This window comes from Lycium ferocissimum, chromosome 2 (assembly GCF_029784015.1).
Source record: "Lycium ferocissimum isolate CSIRO_LF1 chromosome 2, AGI_CSIRO_Lferr_CH_V1, whole genome shotgun sequence".
In the NCBI taxonomy this organism is placed as follows: Eukaryota; Viridiplantae; Streptophyta; class Magnoliopsida; order Solanales; family Solanaceae; genus Lycium; species Lycium ferocissimum.
Window position 1 is genome coordinate 59,183,924 of NC_081343.1, and position 23,316 is coordinate 59,207,239.

General features: G+C 35.8%; 2 protein-coding genes, 1 long non-coding RNA gene and 1 other non-coding gene across 4 annotated transcripts; 1 reads left to right on the forward strand and 3 right to left on the reverse strand.

Moving 5' to 3' along the window:
- Positions 1-4,700: 4,700 nt before the first annotated feature.
- On the forward strand, positions 4,701-4,852 carry LOC132048432 (U4 spliceosomal RNA). Its single transcript, XR_009412975.1, has one exon. It is a non-coding gene; the product is annotated as a U4 spliceosomal RNA (small nuclear RNA).
- Positions 4,853-8,215: 3,363 nt separating this feature from the next.
- LOC132046380 (GPI mannosyltransferase 1) lies at positions 8,216-11,810 on the reverse strand. The gene is made up of 4 exons (XM_059437000.1): positions 11,427-11,810; positions 10,352-10,534; positions 9,086-9,633; positions 8,216-8,991 (listed from the first exon to the last, which is right to left on the reverse strand). Exons 1-4 carry the CDS (start codon positions 11,695-11,697, stop codon positions 8,677-8,679), a joined length of 1,317 nt encoding a protein of 438 aa, XP_059292983.1. The 5' UTR covers positions 11,698-11,810; the 3' UTR covers positions 8,216-8,676.
- A 1,227-nt stretch (positions 11,811-13,037) lies between these two features.
- Positions 13,038-20,356, reverse strand: LOC132046381 (thiol-disulfide oxidoreductase LTO1). The gene is made up of 7 exons (XM_059437001.1): positions 20,118-20,356; positions 19,756-20,044; positions 17,163-17,419; positions 16,964-17,076; positions 14,729-14,876; positions 13,484-13,621; positions 13,038-13,328 (listed from the first exon to the last, which is right to left on the reverse strand). The coding sequence occupies exons 1-7, from the start codon at positions 20,226-20,228 to the stop codon at positions 13,248-13,250; spliced, it is 1,137 nt and encodes a 378-aa protein (XP_059292984.1). The 5' UTR covers positions 20,229-20,356; the 3' UTR covers positions 13,038-13,247.
- Positions 15,508-16,041, reverse strand: LOC132046382 (uncharacterized). Its single transcript, XR_009412694.1, has 2 exons — positions 15,900-16,041; positions 15,508-15,791 (listed from the first exon to the last, which is right to left on the reverse strand). It is a non-coding gene; the product is annotated as an uncharacterized LOC132046382 (long non-coding RNA).
- Positions 20,357-23,316: the final 2,960 nt, after the last annotated feature.

The following is a 23,316-nucleotide window of genomic DNA, read 5'->3' on the forward strand; positions in this document are numbered from 1 at the left end:
AGCATGGTTCATAATACAAGGTTCCTAACATGTGAAAGTCTATAAGCTTCATACTTTCGTACGAGCAACCTGGCCACTAACAGCTCAAAGCGGGAGAGATGCAGTACAACCTAGAGACTACAGGGGGCAGAGACATCCATCATATTTTCTAGACACAAAGAAAGCAAACCATAACTGCAGGAACTTAAACCCAATTTAAACAGAATCTGCCAAGCCTTAAACTCATATCGAATTTAAACAGACCACGCAACACATGACATTCTAGTTGGAATGACGAAAGGAATAAATTGTACCAGAGAACAGTGGGTTAAATCCCAAACGACGAGAATCGACAAAAGGAGTGTTTAGTGTCTGTTTTCATGATTCATCAACACATCAGAGGTAAAACATATTCATATGAGCATCAACATGATCTTATCTAAACAGAAACATTTCATTACAAACCAACAGCGACAGAAAACAGTAAAGAAATGAAGGTTCGGGATTCTAAATAACAAACGAAAGAACTTGGCTAATCAAGGATTTAATTAATGTTCAATTTATATTTGATAGACCTAAAGCAACATATTTTATTTTGTTTGCAAAAGAATCACTAAACAGATTTTAAACTTGCAGGCTCATAGAAAGAACAAGCATTCGAGAGACATCAACTGATTTTGAACATCAAATCATCTCGGCTGAGAACTAGCAAATGGCTAAACTAATCCAACAAGCCTCATCAACGCGAACATGCCAAATTAGAAACAAAAACACGTTCGACTTAATCATCCGAACATGAACTCATACGAACCTCTAAATACTAACAAAACTGAGATTAAACTAAATTAAAACAAGACGATAACGTATAGATGCTATCCACCGTTAAACTGCAACAACCGAGCCAGATTAAGCTATGAACACACAAACATCATTAAAACCAAGGCTCAAACTAACTAACCCTGAGCGCGCGTAATACTGCCAGTCACTAAATTAAGATTCACCCGATTGAAACAATATACATGTGTGAACTCACAAACGCTTACTAAATTACTAAAAAATAGTTAAAGAAGGATTGTTTACCTTCTGTTGGTGCAGCGAACAGGGGCGGAGGTCTCGGATTTATGCTCGAACACGAAGAACCCGAACCCGATTAAAGTAACTAAAGTTTAAAAAAAAAATAGAATGATATGTGGCTGTTCCTTTTTTTTTTTTTTTTTTTTTTAGTGTGAGGCTATCGCTGTTCTTTCCAGATATAGTGACTAAAAAGGGGTAAGTATTTTTGAAGAGTTCTTGTGGATGATCCTCAACTGCCCCAACCTAGACTCGAAACAAGCTTTTATATGGGTAGAAAACTGGCTAGGGTTTTCGCTGGGCGGGAATTTTCAACTCTCAAATGTAGTCGTTGTGAGACGTCCAAATCATGACGGAAGAGAGAAGAGAAAAGACTGACATCGATCAATAGAGACAATAAAAACCCGTGACTTCTCTTGAATCTCTCGTCCTGACTTTGACTTGGAACCAAAGATTTGTAGAAGAGAACAAAATAGCTTTTGTTAGTATCTGAACTTTTCACCAAAATGGTGGAGCAAAGTCCTGTTAAGGTGAAAGAAGGCGCAAGACTTTTCTGCGTTGGAATCGTCGAATGGAGAGGAAGAAGACGACAACATTAAATGTGTTACCCGAAATGGGCAAACAGCACTAGTAACATGAAATGCAGACGAATCTTTGCCAAAAATCGATTTAGGTGAGCTGGCGGCATTCTAGATTTGAAGGGATTAGGGTTTATTTTTGTGTAGAAAGGGGAAGATGAAAGGGGCGGCGTGAAGAGAGAGAGAAGAGAGAAATGAAAGAAGGGGAAAGGGAGACGGCGGCTGAAGAGGAGAGGAGAGAGAGGAAGAAGCGGTTGAAGGGTTTTTTTTTTAGGGGTAAAGGTATTGTATTGGGCCGGGTCAAATCTTTAAATGGATTGGGCTCGGTCCATATTAAATGAAAACAGAAATGGGGCCTTTATACAAGTATATATACTTGATATACAGGTGTATGCGTGTATATTGGTGTATATAGGCACATATACACGAGGACTTGACATTTGTTTTTAATTAGTAACCAAAGTTTAAGAAAAGACTAGTTAATTTAGACTCTTAATCGTGACTAAACAAAGTTAATTAGATGGACCGAATTAATATTTTGAGTTTCTAAATTAGATCAGATATATTATGTTGTAATAATAATAACAATACTAATAAAAATAATAATAAATTTCACACTTAGATTTAATATGATGACCTTATCATTAGTATGTAACCAAAGTAATAATAGAGTAGAACATTACCTAAGTTATATCTTATGATCAATATATAATAAGTAAGTAGCGTTGTCCACGTGTTAATACTTAAAACTACGTAGCGTAAATTATAATAAAATAAAGGTAAAAATAAGATATTGATTTATTAATTAGAATAGAGGAGAGGCAAAATTGGGTGTCAACAGTTGTATTTTTTAGAAAGACCTTCTAGTAGCGTATTAATTTTAATATGAACTATGATTTACTCATTTAAGAAGATTATTCAAGTTAATTGGTAAAATTTTGATGGTTTTCACAACTTTTGGGGTTTTTATGTTTATAAAAAATCAGAACTTAAGAAATTCAAATTGCATATCCAAACATGATTTCATTTCATGAGATGAAATCATATACAAATGGCTCCTAAATATTGGATCTAATAACTTAACTTCAAGATCTAGTTCACAAGGTGGGAATTGAGCAAAACCATATGAAGAGTCAAATTGCACCATCCCCGAATGTGAAAATTTCAACTTATACATATTCTCATTAATCATTTATTTATTAGAAGAATAAAAAAGAGTAACGCAAATTGCATGATTATGCCCTCCTAACCTTTAGCAGCCTTTGTTCAACATGTCTAATTCCCCTTCCTGTCGTTTGGTCAATTAGAAGAAAAAGAAAGACAGAAAAGTTAAAGCGTATACAAAAAAAGAAAGAAATAAATAAAAGTAGCACTAATTGAGGATAAGAATTGTGCCTCATTAGACTTGTCCCTGGACCCCAACCTATATTTTCTAAATTACTTTATTCTAATGGATTAGTTAAACAAAGCCTAGAAGCCTCTAGAATAAGGAAATAAAAAGTTAAAAATTTAACAACACAAGAAAAGGGAAATGATGTTTTGCCAATTATTTATTGGAATATTTTCGCTATCTGGAATTAACCAAAATTATATTGACAAATACTACTTTAGCACGAGTTAATTTAAAGCCCTCTTGTTCTATCTTTGTTTCATCAAATGAAAAGTTAGAATAACTAGTCGTTTTGTTTATATATTATTTAAAACCTTAACCGGGAGAAATTAATTTTTGACCCTTTACAAATTCTTTTTAGTTTTATGACCTTTTTACAAGAGATCTTTATTTTTTACATATAAGAGATTTGAAAAAAACACATAAGAAATCTGAAAAAGACATTTTTTTCTATTCAAACTGTAAGAGGCTAAGAGATCCTACTTCCTCCTCCCTTTTCTTTGTCCAAGATTGACAGCTTTTATTTCCTAACTTTGTTTTTTAAATTATTTACTTTCATTGAGATATTCATCTAATCATCTTAGCTTGCCCAAATATGTCACATAGATGCTTCCATGAAAATGATTCAATTAATGTCCGAAATAACGTAATGAAAGTTTTATATACCATTACTATAGAGCAATTTATAAGTGTATAGAAGTTTAATTCGAAAATGAAAAAGGATAAACAGTGTCCATGTGGAACCCAGCTTTAATTTTGCTAATTGCTAAGCAAACTGTGCAACTCTTGGTAGACGCGTTTTAAGGGGGTATATTTACAAAATTTCAGAACTTTTCGTAAGAAAGCTAAGCTAAAGAAAGAAAAAGAGAAAAGGAAGTTCAGTTTCTACCCAAAAAAGAAAGAAAAAGTCAGTATAAAAACAAGTCAGTATAAAAAGAAAAACGACAGAGAAACCAAAGGAGAGGAGAAAATATCCTGAAGTGAATTTCTCTTAATAATTTCAAGTTTAAGTCTGGTAAGTTTTTTTTTTTCTGTAAATAAGTGGAATAAAATCCCGACTATTAAACTAGCTAGGCTGATAATCTTTTCACGTCTCCCAGTATGTATACAAGTCTTTTCGAGTATGCTTATGATCAGTTATTTTAATCTTAACATACGACACTCTTTTTCCAACACATATTGTCACACTTGATCTCTATCATAATTGATGATTTATTTGTTTTTTTTTTTCCTCTTAGCACTAGATAAATTTAACAAGTTTTGTCATATTATATTTATATATACTTCCTCAAATATAATGTCCACATAAAATATGTTTGTTGCTTAGTAATAAATAAATAAAATCCCTATTAAAACAAAATATAAAAACATAACTGTGACATATCTAAAGTCTTTTTGAAAATTTCATGTCATGACTCATGGGTCCAAGTTTTGTTCTTATCATTTTCTTTTGAACTCCAGTTTACCATCAAGGTTAAACTACTGCGCGTTTAGTTTGGGTGATACATTTAAAAAATGATCATTTACTGCAATAGTGATCGGTTACTAAAGCTTTTCTATTAGTGCGTAATTGGCTTATGGCACTGACGAGTCGGTTATTCTGTTTCTCCCACATCGGTAGCGTTAAGACAACATTCGAGGAAAGAGGTATATAAAAAGAGATGGCAGAATAAAGGAAACTCATCTTTGCGCTTGGGGCAATGACGCAGCTAGTGAGGTACTAACCGAGGCGCGTCAATTGCTGGTTGAAAACTATTTCCAAACCCCCTCTTTGGCCTGGGTTCTGCCTTGGCCATTGAGAATTTTTGAAAGGGCTTCCCTTCTGGGTAAAGCCCTCCAAATGTCAGTCTAATATTATTTTCTTAGAGCAACGGTACTTAGTCTACCGCTTAAGGATTACTAATGAAAAATGGAAGGAATAGAGAGAGAGTAGCAAAACTATGTGTATGCATATATTAGCTAATTCAATATTTGCAAGGAAGTCTGGACTCCACAATTTAAGAGCTGACCAGCAACAACCCCAGTTGGTTAATGAAAAGTTTGATATGATCGCTCATCAGCAGGAATAGTCATACCATGAAATTAATCTGCTCCGCCATCATGATGACCATGTAGGCCAATAACTAGGAGCAGATGGAAATAATAGGAAGCTTGTTGCTTAACACTATATTCAATGATTCAGTTGCGATTTGATGGCGGAGCATTGAATATCCTTTTAAGCAACAAGCTTCCTTTTAGTTCCACCTGTTCTGTATGAGCAGAACAGTGATTCGGTGGAACACACTGCTTATCTTTCTTTACTATAGATTATAGATATGTTCATCGGAGGTTCCAGGTCCTGCATATTTTTTCCAGAGGAAAAGATCTTTAAGCATTTCGGACTCTTGCTCGCAGATAGTACTTTCAATCGCTGTTCAGTAGGGCCCTGTTCATACTCCTCCAACCAAACAGAATCACTCCGTTTATTATCGGCTTTGAAGAGCCCATTCTGGGTTCTCCGCTCAGTTACCACACATCTTTGTGAGGGTGAACTAAATGGGGTCATAGTCTTTTATAGGAACGGTGACCTCAACTTCATTGGAGTTATCATGAGCAATATCACTTGAAAATACAATCAGCAATTTAGAGGAACAAACGGTTGAGCCAAAAGATAATATAATAGCGAAACAAGAAATATCTCCCTAAACAGTCTTATAAGTGGAGCAAGTCAAATCATTATACATATCCAGTCGATCAGTAATACTGTTGGTGACAAAGTTGTTGGTGATCCACCAATTGCTGCTGAACCGGATAATCTGACCTTCAACCCTTGCTCCGGAGAAACCTGATATGCAATATGGAGAGGGGCATGGAAAGAGGGGGGAAATAGTGAACTTCCAAGTGAATAACATACAAGCACAAGAATAAATGCATAATAAAAAGCTTAGGTACCTTTACTAATGGTTTCTGCACAGAACCCGAAACCGAAGCAATCGCAGTCATATAAAGCGCTACATGAGTTTGTGCGGTGTTGAGGCCACAAAATAACAATGAAGAATCAATTGAAATAATTTTATGCATTTAAGACTGATATGATAACAACTACTGTAAGTCTGTAACCTTGCAGCTTATGATGAAGCATGGAAGTCTAGATCCCACAAGAACAGGACAAGTTAGGCTACGCAAAATGTGTATTGGAACCTTGCAGAATATAGAAGTCAGAATATATTCACAAGCATACTAAAATAGGCAGTGTAAACTAAGTTGACCAACACAAAGACAAGAATGACAACCAGTCCTCTCCATGGAATTGCTTGGTTACCTGAACCAAAGCACACTCCTGAATAAATGCAAAGCATGTGTGGAATCATGAATAGACAAATGATATTTTACTGAAAAGAGTGGCCAAACTTCATATTGAAGGAAAAGCAGATTTAGACACGTGACTAAATATGGCCACCTCAAACCAGATATCTATATTCCAATTTTTCCCTTTTTAAGGGGATGACGGTTTTTTTGGGTCAAGTAAAATATTTCATTGATAAGAACAAGGCCTACTTGGCCGTATACAAGGGGTATACCAAAAAAAGAGAAACCTACAAAATATGGTTCTCTCCAAACGCCACCCAATCCTCTATACAAACAGGAAATACATGGGTGAACCAAAAGAAAATAAGGGATCGGAGACTACTCCTTAGTTGAGCAAAGCTCATCTCCACCCCTTCAAAAGCTGTCCTATTTCACTCTTTCCAAATGACCCACATTAAAGCAAGAGGAGTAACATTCCACGCCTTGTGCCTTCTTCTCCGAGCTCCACTCTTCCAAGTGAACATCAACTCATTCACGGATCTTGGCATAGTCCAAGAAACACCAAACCATCTAAAGATATCCCACCATACTATATCAGCATATTGTATGCCTTAAATTTAAGCTAGCGTTTCTATCCAATTCAACATCTTATGTCTGGCAGGATCTATCCTGTTACAGAATAGACCTCAATTATAAAATACAATTACATTGCCAGATAAAACGCAGAAGTAACCATACAGAAAACCACATAACCAATACATGTTCTATTTCAGGGCATAATAATTTTGCTTTTCAACAGTCAAGACTCATTTTGAAACCTCTTCTCTCTCATAAACTCAAATGCAGTATTGATTAGAACTTTGGCAGAATCAATATGATGAGCCATAATAACTCCACAATTTTGGAAAACTGCCAGATACCTAGGTGGAGGTGATGCCAGATTAGAAAAATAAAGCTACAATTGATTTGTTTGAAGAGATGAGCAGCACAAGATCAAGATAAGTACAAAGAAAAATCTAAAGAAAAGCAGTGACAACAATAGTAACTATATCACAATCTCCTTTTGATCTCTTAGCTTGAATATACATGGAGTTTAAGTGCAGTTTAAAAATTACAGTGTTCAAAGAAAAGTGGGCCCAAACCGAAAGATAACCTAACTTTATGAATTTGGATTACTATAAGAATAAAAATGGGTTCAATCTGACTCGAGCAGTATACAATTCAACAAATAATGAATAAACGATGGAGGCTTCTACTTAAAGAAAGTAGATATATTTTTGTCATAGTCCAAAGAGGAAAGTAAGACAGACATGTCAAATAAAGGGAGTAACTATAATAAGCAAAGGAAAGATAATACTTGTAAGTAATGAGATGACCCCTTCACCTGAATTCCTTGTGAGCTGCTTCATAGCCCATTTGAGTCCTGCCATTGTAAACCTGTGCATTCACAAGCAAGGGCCTCCACGCCATAAGTCATGTGAGACAGGTTGAAGGTACTGGATGAAAGAAGAACGTTCTCTTACAATTTCCCATGACTGTGGATGAAAACCAACTGTGAAACCTTCCAACTGAACATTCATTCTCCTCAAACAACAGCAGGCCCTTGCCCTTGCTTTCTTATTTATACATCCAAATTCTCCCCAGAATCTTCTAGAAAATTGGCATCCAGATAGGCACAAAGCTGGAATCTGGACCTGTGATTTTTTTTTCCTGGACCTGTAATTGGATAATGAGCTACAGGGTGTGTGTGTGTGTATATATATGCTCTGAATACAATTTGTAGAAATTGAGCTCCAAGGAATCACACTAGAAAACACGCCAACAGGAGATGAAAGAACAATGAAAGACTAAACAAAGGAGAAGAGAAACTGGAAAATTGAAAGGAAACAAAGTAAATGGAAAATGGAAGGAACAGAAAAAGGGATTTCATTATTCATACCAATCATATTGGTTTTACAGAGATATATAAGCAAGCAATACATGAAAAGGATGTGATATCACTCCTCTAGCTGGTTAACTAACCCTAACAAGAGTGGGAAATGAAAATCCAACTAAAATGAGAACCAAACTATAAATAATAGAACTTTCCACTACCCTGAATGCAAAAAAAATTGCAATAGACAATTGTAAATTTCTTTCGTAGCGAAGTATGCACTAAAGAAAAATGACCACGAGGTCAACAATAAAGTCATTTCAATATCTTGCTACCTCTTCAGTGCAGGCAGTTTAAGCAGCACTCTGTTGGGAGCTATGAAAAAGTCAAGTGCTTTGCTTGATGAGGAAACGCTCTACAAGTCCCCAACATGACTAAATACTCCACTTGCTCTGAACTTTTCCGCCATTGAATTAGGAGGTCTATGATCTGATTCCTCATCCCTGTTTGACATGTTTCTTTGAAGCGGCATGAGATGAGTGTTGGAAGACTGGACTGTATGTGTGCTGCTGGATAATATTGATGAGAACGAAAGTATTTGCAGCCAAGAATAGCAAACCTGCCACCCAGAGTTGAAGAAAAACATTTTTTCCTTTAAATTCAAGCAAATAACCCCACAATAACCAGTGACCCTGAGCTGCCATCCACAACAAGATGCAGACCAATCCTTTGCCTCTGAGCTTCATGTTGGTCCATGGCAGGATTAGCGGCAAGAGACAAAAGAACCAAACAAAGTATTGAGCAGTCATAACCTGTCAGAGGAAAAGAACATTATCCCGCTTAAGGAAAATCAAGCTAATGTTCACTGATACTCAACAAAAAAAGATTCAACCATTGCTGACGAACCTTGTTAAATGCAACAAATGCCACAGTCTGCACAAAGAAACAAAATGGAAAATCCTGCGCAAAGCGGAAAACAAGAACTAGCTGCACCATAATCTGAGGCAGAAATGAGACGAGCTTTTCCAAGTTTGATAACTCACGTTCATAGTGAAGATATATATGGTAGAAATAAATTGAAAAATTGTGCCTTGGGTCAGTACGTGTGAGATGATACAGCAGTGCTTCATGCAAGAAGTCCCATCCATATAAGAAGAAGAAAACACCAGTAAGGAGAAAGAACATAGCTCCAGAAATAAGCCCAAACATTATCCTCCTCCAGGTAAAAAGGCTTGTTAAAAAGTTGCACATGCAACAAGGATCCATAAGCTTTTTACAGCTGGAAGTCTGCTGTGACTTGCTTTTTCTAGAACTCCAATTTACAAGAGCAGGTTTTGTACCATACTGGAAGAACAGAGGATCAAGAACTAAAATGATCGGAAGAGCATAAATTATTGGATAGATCCTCATGTGGACAACAAGCCCATACCAAAATGCAGCTTGTACTAAACGACCTGATCAGGGAAACACCACCAAAATCAATAGAGCGTGATGATTTGAACTTACAAGGAAAATTATGAAGCCACAGTCCCCTCTAAAGTGAGATTACAGTTATCTGACCCAAAGTATCGGAGGATTCTTGAGAACGCTCTCAATTAAAAGAGTTTGCAGTTTAACCCTATAAATTTCCAGAGTTAACATTCTTGGTTTCTACCTTTCCTTTAACTGGAGGCTCACTATAATTCAAATTGTATAAGAGCTATGAAAACAAACAGTGGCAGATTCAGGACAAGTCTTGTTTCATCTGTTTACTGGAGAAAGCAAGTCCTAAAAGTATAAGAACAATATTCAGCTTACATTGGTTGCTTGCTAAAACCTCATTCACTGGATGATAATATTGGGTTTTGAGGCACTATACCTAACACTGGGGTGGAGTGGGAGAAAGACTCAGTCTTGACAGGTGTTTGATGAAAATACCCTCTTTCCTATCAGTTTCATCACCTAAATCATGATTTTGATAGTCTAAATACTTCCACTTCCATTCTCCCCTCTTTACTGTCATTTACATTGCCCCAATGATAATTAAGGTAGGTTAAGAGGGACCATTTTTAAAGAGATAATAACACAGAGAGTAACAGTAGGGGAGTAAACTAACAATGAGAAAGAAAAATTTGGGAGTAAATTCTGAACATAACCATATTAGAGGAAAGCAAAAGGTACTGGAAGTTTTACCCTTCATTAGACATATAATAATCCAAAGGATTATGGCGCAGATGATGGGCTCACAATTCCCACGAGTTCCAATGGTGAAGGTAAATGGATTCAAAAGCCATACCATGACCGAATAAGTGCACAATTTCTCAGGCACCCCTCTTAGCTTTAAAATGGCGTCGATAAGAAATCCCACGAGAAGATCTGCCGCACGAACTCAATGTAAGTTTCACTAAGCATATCTCTTTTGAAAACATAATTAAGATGTAATGTTTCTAAGAATCCCAATTATGCATTGTTTGCCATAAGAAGAGATATTAAACCCATATACAAAGGTGCAAGTGCAAGAGCTATTTGGCTACTCTTAGATGATCACCCACAAGTGCTAATCACGATTAACAATTCATCCATTCTTAGAGTTTTTTTTTTTTTTTTGCTTAAATCTAAATAAGCATATAGCAAATATAGCTCCATTAAACAAAATGAAAGATCACTTTCTCCAGCAACCAACAACAATGAAAAATAATGAAAAGATAAAGAAAGCATGGTTCAGATATTTGCTTAAATCTAAATAAACATAACAAATATAGCTCCATTAAACAAAATGAACAAGGATAACAATGAAAAATTATGGGAAAATGAAGAAAGCAAGCTTCAGATAATAAGAAAAAAAAATGAATAAAGAGATAAGGATAACATAAGATGGGGTGGTGGCTGAGTGAAAGAAACCCTAGTTTTGTGAGATGCCATTCTTAGTTATACAGCCACTACAACCCCAAATATTACCAATAACACCTAAGCAAAGAGAGACTAAAATCTCTTGGAAACCACATGCAAGAAGCATTTGTATGAGGAAAAACAAGAATAGCAAATGAGTAAATAAAAATGGAACCTTTGCATTGTCTTGAAATTAGAACCTTCCTTATAGAAAATTCAATAAAAGCTTAATCCAAGAATTGACTAAAAGAATAAACCAACAATCTCAAATCATCAAAAGCTTATAGCTTTCAGGTATCTGACCGTTCCAACAAATAATAAACAAAAATCATATGAAAATTGTAAAGCTCCGACTTCTTCAGTATTTAAAAGGAAATACCTGAAGCGGAGAAGATGAACTTTCCAAAAGAAGGATGAATGAAAGAATTGGGTACAAGAAGAAAGGCAATTAAGGGTGAATAACGATATGTAGATCTTTGATAAGGGGATTTTCCATTAGCAACTAAAGCAGCTGCATCTGAGAAAACAAGATAGTCCACATCTGTGTATCTAACCTCCATATGGCTGTCTTGCCATTCTCCGTAAATTATCAAAAACACCCTAAGAAATGCTGAGGATATTAGCAAGGATTTAAGATTCACAGTCACCATTCTTCTTACAGCTTCAAGGAAGTGATCACCACCAAAATGGGTCCTCCGATGTACTAACGGATGCTAAACAAAGAGAGAGTAGTTATATAAGGGATACTCCAGTTATTATTTATTTTTTTTAAAAAAAAAAAAAAAAAAAAAAAGATATGACTTTGCACCATATTTGGCCTCAATATATTTGTATTATTTGTTATAATTATCAAGGATTGAAACGCATTTATGTATTCAAAATTTACACTTTGGATTTGAATAGAGTCAAACATTAAACTGGAAGTAGAGCCAGTCTTCTTTTTAAAAATAAAAAATAAAGTAGCAAGTTAAATACAAAGGTAGCCAAAATTATCAGGATTATTTATCTCATATACAAACACGATAAAAATTAGTCTTTGGGATATTTGCCCTATATCATGCACCAAACGACCCCTAAGGGATATTTACACGAAATAGCTATTTTAGAATTTGGGTTTCCATTTTCGAGAATAATTTTTATTAGGCTTTGTAACTAGATTCTAAGGGCCTGTTTGAAAAGCCACCCAAGTAATTGGAATTGGGTGAAATTGAGTGTAATTCTGGAGTTTGATCTATTTATTTGATCGAGTAATTCGATTAGATGGGAATTAAGTGTAATTACACTCTTCAATTCTCACGGGGGTGGGGGGCGCTCAGATGTAATTCCAGGGTTACTTTTTAGTTTCTTTCTTTTTTGTTTTATTTTAATTTCTTTTATTTTTTATTTCTATTATTTTAATTTGTTTTTTATTTTACTTTTTAATTATTTTTATTTTTTTAAATATATAGTTTTACTTTTATATTATTTATCTTCTCAATCCAATCTTTACTTCTTGTGGTTCCATATAATTGCTCGTTTTTTTTTTTGTTTTATTAATTTAGTATAACCGTACTATTATTCTAATTTTTAAAACTACACCTCTTAATATTAGAAAGAATGAGTCATTAACAAACTTGACATATAATGAGTGATGTTATTAAAATAGAATTTCGTTATGAATGAGATTATAGACTTTATTTTTTCTTTCTTTTGAATTATTTTACTTAATTAAGTCACGTTGGAACTTATTTATGTAATGTTAAAATTTAACATAAGAGTATTATCTTAAACTTTTTCTTTTGGATTTTGAATTTAGATATTTTCGATTTTAGTTTACTTACTTTAGTACTATTGACTTGTTATTTCACATTGCATGTTGTTTATTTTTCACTTACAACTGATAAATTTTTTTGTCAAACATTTGAATAATGTTATGACATTATGGCAAAGTTCAGGGGGAAGTTGGACAAGTACAACATAGGAAGAAAACAGTACCACAATATTCAAATACTTGCGGTTAATAGGATTTGCTTGATATATATACTCAGAAAACTATCCACTCGGGATCCTTCGCTTTATCGTACTATCTATTCAGTTTTCTAACATAGAAAGATAATTACATTATGAAACAAAATAAATACCAGAGGGCAATAATAAGGTGACTACATAAAAGGTTGATATTATAATTATAAGAATATGCTACTGTATTGTTGAAGGAAGCTCATTTAGCCTCGGTGAGTTCTTTCATTTCGAAACCAGACAGTTCAGCCAGCTCCGAAAGCTTCTTCTCTCCGCTCAGAACCTGCAGCAATATTGTAGTGTTAAGGTCCCTCAATGGAAAGAAAAGCTAGAGGTTCAAGACAGCAAGATGTTCATTTTCTTATCAAGCATGCAAATGACCGATGCCTTTATACAGGTTATAAAAGATTTTCTAGCAGTAAGAAGATTCTTGCTCACCTCCCCATTGATAACCCATGTAGGGAACGCTTCGAGTTTGGCTTCTTGACATGCATTGGCCATATAAATTCCTCTCTTGAATCCATCAGGATAGCATTCCACATAGTCTAGTAGCTTTGCTGCTTCTCGTCCAAACATCTTGTTGCAGTGACACAAGATATAAACTAATTTAGCACAGAGTACAAGCATCTCTTACGCATGCAGTTAAGTGCATGATGCAAATAAGAATTTCTAGTGTAACTGCAAGGTAGAGAGGGAAGATTTTGATGTAAAGTGTAAAGAAGCAAAGATAACCATTTGCTTTGCCAACAATACTTTGTTTCCATATTTTAGTGGGATCTTTATGGCCCTTGTTTATATTCTTAAAGATTAGTTGCAATATTGAGTTGTGGTCGAACTCCGGGAATCTGCTTCTGAACTAAAGGGAAGCCCGGTGCACTAAGCTCCCGCTATGTGCGGGGTCCGGGGAAGGGCCGGACCACAAGGGTCTATTGTACGCAGCCTTACCTTGCATTGCATTTCTGCAAGAGGCTGTTTCCACGGCTCGAACCCGTGACCTCCTCGTCACATGGCAGCAACTTTACCAGTTATGCCAAGGCTCCCCTTCAATCTGCTTCTGAACTCTAAAGATAAATTAACTGAAGCTCTTAACTGAATTCCACCACCAGCAAACAGAGATAAAAGATATGAAATAAATGTAAGGCTCGCTCTTTTCCCATTGAATCATGCTCTTACTTATTTGTGGAAGACGTTAACATTCAACCCAATAGTAGTTGCTGCACATCCATATTCGTCCCTACCCATTCATGTATTCTTTTGACTCTCAATCAGAAGCCTATCTTTTTTTCTTTTTCTTTTTTTGAGAAGGAATCAGAAGCCTATCTATGTTTTATCTTTTCCCTTATCGAATGTTAATTTACGAATTTAGCAATTAGACAATGTGGCTGGAGTCCAATCAAGATCCATGCTTCACCCTACCTCCATCATGTCAGACTTGATAATGAGGAAAGATCTTTCCTTTTCCCGTTTTCTGTGTAAGGAAGCATATTTCTTTCTCTGTAGCTCACCTTTTATTTTTCGCCTAATGAATTGATGTCACTATGCCATTTGGAAATAATTCATCAATTAGAAAAAACAATCATTTTCATATGCAGTTTTATTTTTTTATTTTTTATTTTTATTTTTGGGGGAGAAATCCACCAAAATGCAGTTTTAAGAAAGCACAATTGCAAAAAGAAAGAGAACCTGCTTTTGATCCTGGCAGTGAGAACACCAGAAAGCCCCATACATCTTTGCTCCAACTGAACGCAGGTGCTTTGCTAGGGAAATAGCAAAAGGTGTCGATTCCGATTTGATCTCCGTTGTAAAATATTCCAGCTCAGCCATAGCAGAACTGCAAAAGATGGGAAAAGGAATTTGACTAATTGTTCTCTTGAATGAAGTGCAAGATCTTTTCACCAGCTCATGGATTTCAGATGATATAGAGTTTTAAGTATGACTATACATCAAGACTTTTCTCTCTTAATATGACCAAGATATCTTGTTACTGCTAAATCTAGAAACTGAAACAAGCTTCTCCTACTTGCTTAAAGATGTAGCTTAGATAATTCATGAAAGTGATTATGTAAGTTATGTGGTTATCTTGTGAGTTCTATGCCAAAAAAACATTGACCGCTTAATTCTAAGCACTTCAACCCAAAGCTCAGCTCAGAAACAAAGCTAATTCTTCTATAAAATCTCTTGCACCATGAAGCAAGGGTGGAATAATTGTTTTCTAAATAGTAACTTATTTACATGAGGAAGCAATTGAGAGATCGCGAATAAGGACAAATATGTCTGGCATCGTATGGTTGAATAAAGTAAATATGTATTTGACTGATCTCTGCTCACTAGGTGTCTTGCCTTTATTTCCTCCCTTCAACTTCTCTACAAACTTAGTTATTCAAACCTTAATTGTCTCTTTCCTAAGCCTGAATTATCAAGTCTTATCATCCTTTTTTTTTTTGGATGAAGTAAGTGGTATGAATCAAAGGCATCAAGAAGATGCAAGAATTACAAGATATAGCATTTGAGCTAACAAAAAAAGACTGGCTGGCTGTACAACAAATATCTAAGCCAGAACTAATGAGCTAGTAAAATCCAAAAGTTGCTCTGCATTACCTACAGGGACCAATTTGGTCCAACTAAACAAATTGGCAATACACCTTGCTTTCAAAAGACCTAAAGGTGTTGACACCCCCTGAAAACATCTCCTATTCCTTTCTAACCAGATACACCAAAATATACAAGCTGGTACCATGTTCCAGATCTTCTTGATGGCTTTGTCAACTTTCCATAGATTCCAGCTCTCTCATACCTTGCTTTCAAAAGAGACACCCCCTGAAAACATCTTCTATTCCTTTCTAACCAGATACACCAAAATATACAAGCTGGTACCATGTTCCAGATCTTCTTGATCCTCTGTCAACCTTTCCATAGATCCAAATTGGCAATACACCTTGCTTTTCAAAAGACCTAAAGGTGTTGACACCCCCTGAAAACATCTCCTATTCCTTTCTAACCAGATACACCAAAATATACAAGCTGATACCATGTTCCAGATCTTCTTGATGGCTTTGGATTCCAGGTCCTTTATTGAGAGGGGGATGGTCCAATTAAGTCTTATCATCCTCTTCAACCAGCCCAAATCAAAGTTAATCTACGGCTATCATTACTCCGAAAAACAACCTGAGAGCACAGCAGCCAAACACACACAATGCTTTTACTTTAATAAAGGGCAGGCCGGTGCACTAAATCTCCCGCTGTGCGCGGGGTCCGGGGAAGGGCCGGACCACAAGGGTCTATTGTATGTAGCCTTACCCATTTCTGCAAGAGGCTGTTTCCACGGCTTGAACCCGTGACCTCCTGGTCACATGGCATCAACTTTACCAGTTATTCCAAGGCTCCCTTTCTACTTCTACTTTATGCTTTTGAAAATGCTATGCTAATGGTCCCGCACATGTGTGATAGACTGTTGGCAACTTTTCTTAAATAAACTGTATCAAGATTACAAGAATCACAAATGTCAACCTCATAATTATTTGCTTATTTGCTTCATTAGGAAAAGAATAATCTCCATATTTCATTACATGACAGCATTGCACAGGCCTAACAAGCTTTGTCCAGATATCTTCAGACTCTTAACTTAATTGAAGTTAAAAAGTAATGGACAGCTCGGATTCTCTTATTTATACATATTCTTTCAAGGAGTATCTAACGTGTTATGAAGAGGTAAGATCTAAATTTTTAGCTCCAAGCAACCCAACTCCTACTCTGGGGAAGAATAGACAAGGAAATAGAAAAGAAAAAAGCTCCGGTTTTCTTTTCCTTGAACCTTCCCTTATATAACACAAGAAAAGGGAACTCTTGCCTATTGTCCTTTCAATCCGGACAATTTGCCTAACATCATCCTACAATGTGTAAATGCGTACGGATTGTTACCTGGTATCTGTAGGCTGAGAGCCACTGAATGAGTTGTTTAGGGTGGAAACCACCAAGAGAACTATAAGCAACTGTATACCCACATCTTTTTGCACCTCTTGAGACCCCAAACCCTGTAAACGAAAGCCATATCTTTGTCATTAGCATTGCATATAGCCATAGAAGCTGAACAAACAATGTTTTCTATGGTGGAGATAACCTTTATACTGCTGATGAACAAACCAAACGACAACAGGACAGAAGCTAAACAGTACGGACAAAATTCCCCAGTGAATTTTGTGCTTAGGATGTACAAGAAGTATGCACTAGCAGCTGCCATGGAAGTACTTGTTCCAAGTAAAACCAAACGCCCATTAGCTTCACCAATTCCAAGAGGCATGCTTTTCTGGCCCAATTGTATCCCAAGTACCGCAACTACTCCATAAGCAAGCATACCAATCAATGGAAGAGGAACACCTGGCAAATGCAAAAGGATGAAAACTGAATCTCTTTCCAAACATATTACCTGCAATTTAAGTGACATATTGCCTTCAATTTGATGATTTTCCAATCTCTATCTTTCAGATCAAATAAATACAACTGATACTTCAACAAAATTAGCACTCCATTAATTATCAACTCCGAAGACAAAAGAAACTCTATTATTCCTATTTGAGATGATTTAGCCATCAAGAGGAGTTAAACATTCTGTTAGAAGAAGGAATTTCTCATAGTGTAGGTTTTCAACAAATTCCCAAGGACTAGGGATCAAACAGATGTAACAGGTCCAATGGGATGGGCAGCCTATCCCAGCCCATCACTGGCCCAAGTATGCCCTGAACAATTCACCTCAGTGTTTTTTTTTTTTTTTGGATAAGGTAAAGGTAGAATGATTCACCGCTGTGTTATGCACACTATGCACATAAAGTATATGAGAGATTTACAAGCAATTGGAGTTACACCAGTACGAGAATTAGGAGCAGTTATCTTTATCAAAAAAAAAGAATTAGGAGTTGTTACTTCCAGGAATTGGTTTATGTTGGGGCTTCACCATTATGTGATAGAAAGAGCTGCAACTTATAGCAATGTTTACAGTCAACATCTTCTTGTCAAGTATGTTGGACCAATTGATATTGGTTTTGCTAATTCTAGCTCCACGTTGGAGTTTTTGTAACCTCGTGCAATCAATCTGTGCCGGCTTATTGTAACACTGAGATAGGGTAAAGGTCCTTTGATTCATCAATGGATACTGAGAATGAAGTATAGGTGGAAATAAGGGTGATCTTATGGATTCAAACTGGGTAGCGCATCAGTTTCTGTGCCCGATTGCATTCCTAAGCATCCCATTCATTGATAACACAAACTATCTACCTTACAGCGTCTCTTTTGAAGACGATAGAAGATTATGTAACTGAAAAAAAATGCTAATATCAATATATGCTGGTCTATTATCAAGAGATTCCTTTGGTTAATAACCTCTTGTATTTAGTAAGGCTTCTTGGAACCCACTTTGTTTCATGTCCCAAATTAATACTCTCTCCGTCCCATAATAAGTGTCACCTTAGCCAAATTTTTTTGTCCCATAATAAGTGTCACCTTAGGATACCAATGCATATATTGAATAGTTTTTTCCATCTTTGCCCCTGGTCAAAAAATGGCAAGTTTCTTTATTCAAGGTCAAAAGTTGGATTCACAATTTCAAATTTTGGATTTCACGTGAAAATGAAAGTTTTGGCCTATGGAAGATAGGATTAGTAAGAGGCAAAAGAAGTAGTAGTACTCTAAATGATGATGGTTGGAATCCCAATATCAAAAGATGAACTACTTGTGCATGCTCTAATCATCAAGAGGAAATTCCTTTTTTCTTTTTTTTTTTGTTGCATAAGGGTAATTTGGTAAACTTTACACTTCATCATTGATTTCTTAATATGCGTGTTTTTGGCTAAGGTGACACTTATTATGGGACGGAGGGAGTAATTTTAACAAGCAAAATTCACTATCTCCATCTACAAAAATAACAACACCTAAGCCCCAATTTCTAATTAGTTGGGTCGGCTATATGAACTCCAAAGTTAAGCATGCTTTGGCTGGAGTAGTATCTGGATGGTTGATCCCCTGGAAAACTCCGCTTGTGTGAGCTTGCTCATATAGCTAATCCCAAGCCCGGGTAGAGGAGGAAGGTTGCGGCGGCTTGACAACCCGTATAAAACAAATCAAATTATGACGAATGCTAGCAATACACAAAATTTACTATCTCCATCTGTAAATGGAAGTTTCACCATTGTCTTCTTAGTCTGTCTATTTTATTACTAAGGATATGTTTTCAGAGATATTATACTACATAAATAGTTGTACTCCTCTCTTTATTCTTCCAGACAATTTTTTTATAAAAACAGAAAAAGGAATCCTATTGCATTTCATGTTCTTCAATAAATACTTAAAAAAGAGCTCCTTCTACTCTTTAGTCAAAATAAGACATTCAATAGGGGAAATAGGGAGTAAAAATTCTTATTTCTGGCAAGTAACAATTCATTAAGAGAATCAAACAAGATCTAATCATCAAAGAGAAGCATGAAATATTTTAAATTCTGGCGAAGACTTGCCAAACTCTTTAAAATAATTGTATCCAACCACTTCTTCAGGTTCCCACCAATACTTGTCCAGCTGTGTTAATATTCTCAGATTAAAATTTGTTTCTTATAACAAAACTTTAGACATTTATAGATTACTTTAAAAGTTTGTTTCTTTTACAAAAGTTAAAAGCAGAAAGATCTTTTAAGTCCGGAGTTGCTAAAAATAGCAAGGGATATTACCAAACACAGTTGAGTAGCTGCTATTAAGGATGTCACCGCAACTGCCCCCATCACCAACAGGACAAAATGCTTCGGAGTTAGTGAGCTTGAGATAAGTCAAGTAAGAAGTTTCAAGAAACCCAACCCCTCCAAGTGCTGCACACCAATTGTATGCTGAAATGCTTGAATCACCAAAAGTAGTATTTGGCAATACCGCCTTAGATTCTGATTCTGTCTCAGCATCTTCGACCTGTCTTGATGAGCAGTTCAGTCGGAGAAACAACAATCGCCGACCCGAACCCGAATCTCTCTTTAAGAAAAATAAAAATGTCAGTCAGTATTTGAGAGACAAAAAGTGAATGTTGAAGAGTAAAGTGTACCACCTTGAGTTGAATGAGAGAAGAAGGTATGGAATTAGAGCGAGATGGGAAGAGATGAGAGGTTTGGGTGGGAAAAGGAGAAGACGCTGCTACACCGATGAGACTGGCCATCATTGGGTGGCACCCGCCGTCAGTAATGGTGGTTTGACTCTAGTTCAACGCTGGTTCTTGGTCGTTATTAATTGATCTGCGGAAAATGTTACTCCTTTACTGAATTTGGATTTGGACCAACTCTTGGGCTTTACACAACCTTTATTTTACTCAATATTTGCTTGGAACTCACATTTGGGCTGGAGTTCAAAGGGAAAGGAAGTTGAAAAACAAGTTAAGTGAACAATATTTAAGTGAAGGTCTCGCCTTATTTTAAACTTCGTGTCCGGTCAAATTAAGACATTTGAGTTGGGACGGAGGGACTACACTTAACTTCAAGTTCAAATACTAAAGTTAAGGGCCCATTTGGCCACGAGAATTATTCAAATTTTTCCGATTTTTTTTTTCTCACTTTTTCCGAAAACTAGTGTTTGGCCAATGAAAATTCCAAATACTATTTGGAATTTGAAAAACAACCGAAACTTTGTCTTCACTATTTTCTCTATTTTTGTTTTTGACCATTGCTTTTGTTTTTTCCTTTTCAAATTTTACCCTAATTTTTTTGTTTCTATAAATTTAACCCTGTCTATTCTAGTATTGGTAGTGTTTACAACTATTTTTAGTTCTTGTTGGGTTTAAGTAGTGAAAAACAGGACGTTGGTCTAGATATTTGTAATAACCAGAAATTTGCAATAGCAAATAAGATTTTGTAACCAGAAATTTGTATAACAAAAATCGTTGTATGTTCCGTTATTAACTTTGCTTTCTTTTTAAATTTTTTCTTTGTTACAAAAATAATTCTAGACCTTAGTTTATCATTTATGATTAACTTAACTGAGATGGGTGTAAACACTCGGTGCAATAAGTTTTTACCATTCCCTCCGCTTCAAAGGAGCTTTGATTCCTTTAGGGCTAGGGATTGATGGTCAGGGGAGGGATTGTTGTATGTGAATTTGAAGTTCCATTCTACTGAAAGTTGTTTTCACTAATGTATTAGTTGTTTTGATGTAATTGTGTAATGGCTTGTTCTGATTCTACCAACTGGTTATCCTTTTGAATTGTTTTGGACGGTTTTGCTAGTTTTTAGAAATTAGGGTATAACTTTTTAGAAAAAAGCACATTCAATCGACCAAATATTATTTGCAAAAACTATAACAAAATACAACTCCAACTCCAACTACAAAAATTCCAAATAAAGTGAAATTTGTTTTGGTTTCTATGGCCAAACGCCTACTATTGTTTATGAATATTTATGGACAAACTAGTAACCGAAATAATGCTTGTCGTTGATTTTGAGTCACTTCAATTGTTGGACCAACGTTGATTTTGGCTATACTTTACTCAATGTCGTGTACTTACTAGTAAACGTCTAGAAAATATTTGAGTTGAAGTTAAAAACAAGATCAGTAATTTGGAATTGAGGTTGGGTTGGAAAAACGAGTTTGTTAAATCAAATTTGTGTTTGAAAATGAACTTTACTTGATAAAAAGAGCTTGAAAAATAAAAATTTGTAATTGTAAACCAACATTTTATTTGAGACACACCTTCAAATTGCCAATATTTAATTTTTTACATAAAATTTATATTTACAAGTACTTAAGTTCAATATCCACAGAATGCAGGAATAAAATAGCAGTCCATGTCTAATCCATCGAGTATAATTGTTTGGAACATTAGGGGTGGTAACAACCCAGTCGTTAAAAGGAATTTTAGGGAACTTATCCAGTATCACAACCCTTGTCTAGTGGCTTTATTAGAGACTCGGATGACTAATCACAGAAGCTTTAGGAATGATTATGGTTTCGATGATTTTCTGGAAGTGCCAGCCCAGGGCCAAGCGGGTGGAATAGTTCTTCTGTGGAATACAAGTGTGGTTACAGTAACCGAGCTTAGGAAATCAGCTCAAGAAATCCATGCTATGGTTCAAGTATCTCCTCATAACCAACCCTGGTGTTTAAGTGTCATTTATGCTAGCACAAAATGTCTATTAGAAACTAGCTTTGGAACAGCCTTGATTCTTTGTCACACTCTTTAACTAACCCTTAGCTTGTTGCAGGAGATTTTAACGAGGTTCTTACCCAAAGGGATAAGTGGGGTGGTAGAAATATAAACGGTGGTAGGACTTCTCATTTTTTGTCTTGTGTCAACCGGTGTAATCTCTTAGATTTGGGGTTTAAAGGTAATAGATTCACCTGGTCTAACCATAGGAAAAAAAATCGAGGATTAATTTTAGAGAGACTAGATCGTTGCTTTGCTAACAATGAGTGGCTCGATCTATACCCAAATGTATCAGTAACACACCTGCCCAAGACCCACTCCGACCATAATCCTCTTCTCATCCAAACTCTGCCCCACCACGCTCGCCCCTTAGGTCCCAAACCTTTTAAAACTGAGCGTTTTTGGTTTACCTATCCGGAATTTACTAAAATAGTTCAAGATAGCTGGGCTAACCACGACCTTATTACTGCAACAAATCTCTTCACTGAGAAAGCCACTGCTTGGAACCAGGCTACTTTTGGAAATATTTTTCATCACAAACGTCGACTAATAGCCAGGATTGGTGGTATTCAACAATCACCTGCTTATCTCTATAGTAACTTCCTCTAAAACCTTGAAAAAGAACTTGTTTTAGAGTACAATAATATTTTAAAAATTGAAGAGGACTTCTGGAAAATTCGATCTCGTATTAATTGGCTAAATGATGGTGACACAAATATGAGGTTTTTTCATCTTTCTGTCATCAATAGGAGGAGGAGAAATAGAGTTTGCTATTTTAAGAATGATTTGGATGAGTGGATTACTGACCCGGAAAAAATAAAAGATCATACCTTTTCCTTTTCCTCCAATATTTTTACTACTGAACATCAGATTTCCTTTTTGAAGGATATAATGAATTCTCCCACTAGTTTTCACCAGCTTGACTTATCCTCTCTAGATAGACCCTTACATGATCATGAGGTTGTGAAAGCTATTTTCTCCTTTCAGCCTTTTAAGGCACCTGGTCCTGATGGTCTTCATCCATATTTCTATCAAAAACATTAGAACACAGTGGGACAATCGGTATTAAAGTTCTGTCATGATATTTTTGATACTCAAGTGATTCCCCCTCCTC

Coding starts and splice junctions, on each gene's coding strand:
- LOC132046380 (XM_059437000.1), bottom strand. CDS start 11,697: ATGGTGACTGTGAATCTTAAATCCTTGCTAATATCCTCAGCATTTCTT. Junction 10,535..11,426: donor GTTCATCTTCTCCGCTTCAG/GTATTTCCTTTT, acceptor TTCGTGCGGCAG/ATCTTCTCGTGGGATTTCTT. Junction 8,992..9,085: donor CATTTGTTGCATTTAACAAG/GTTCGTCAGCAA, acceptor TTCCTCTGACAG/GTTATGACTGCTCAATACTT.
- LOC132046381 (XM_059437001.1), bottom strand. CDS start 20,228: ATGATGGCCAGTCTCATCGGTGTAGCAGCGTCTTCTCCTTTTCCCACC. Junction 20,045..20,117: donor CTTCTCTCATTCAACTCAAG/GTGGTACACTTT, acceptor TTTTTCTTAAAG/AGAGATTCGGGTTCGGGTCG. Junction 17,420..19,755: donor CAGCTACTCAACTGTGTTTG/GTAATATCCCTT, acceptor TGCATTTGCCAG/GTGTTCCTCTTCCATTGATT.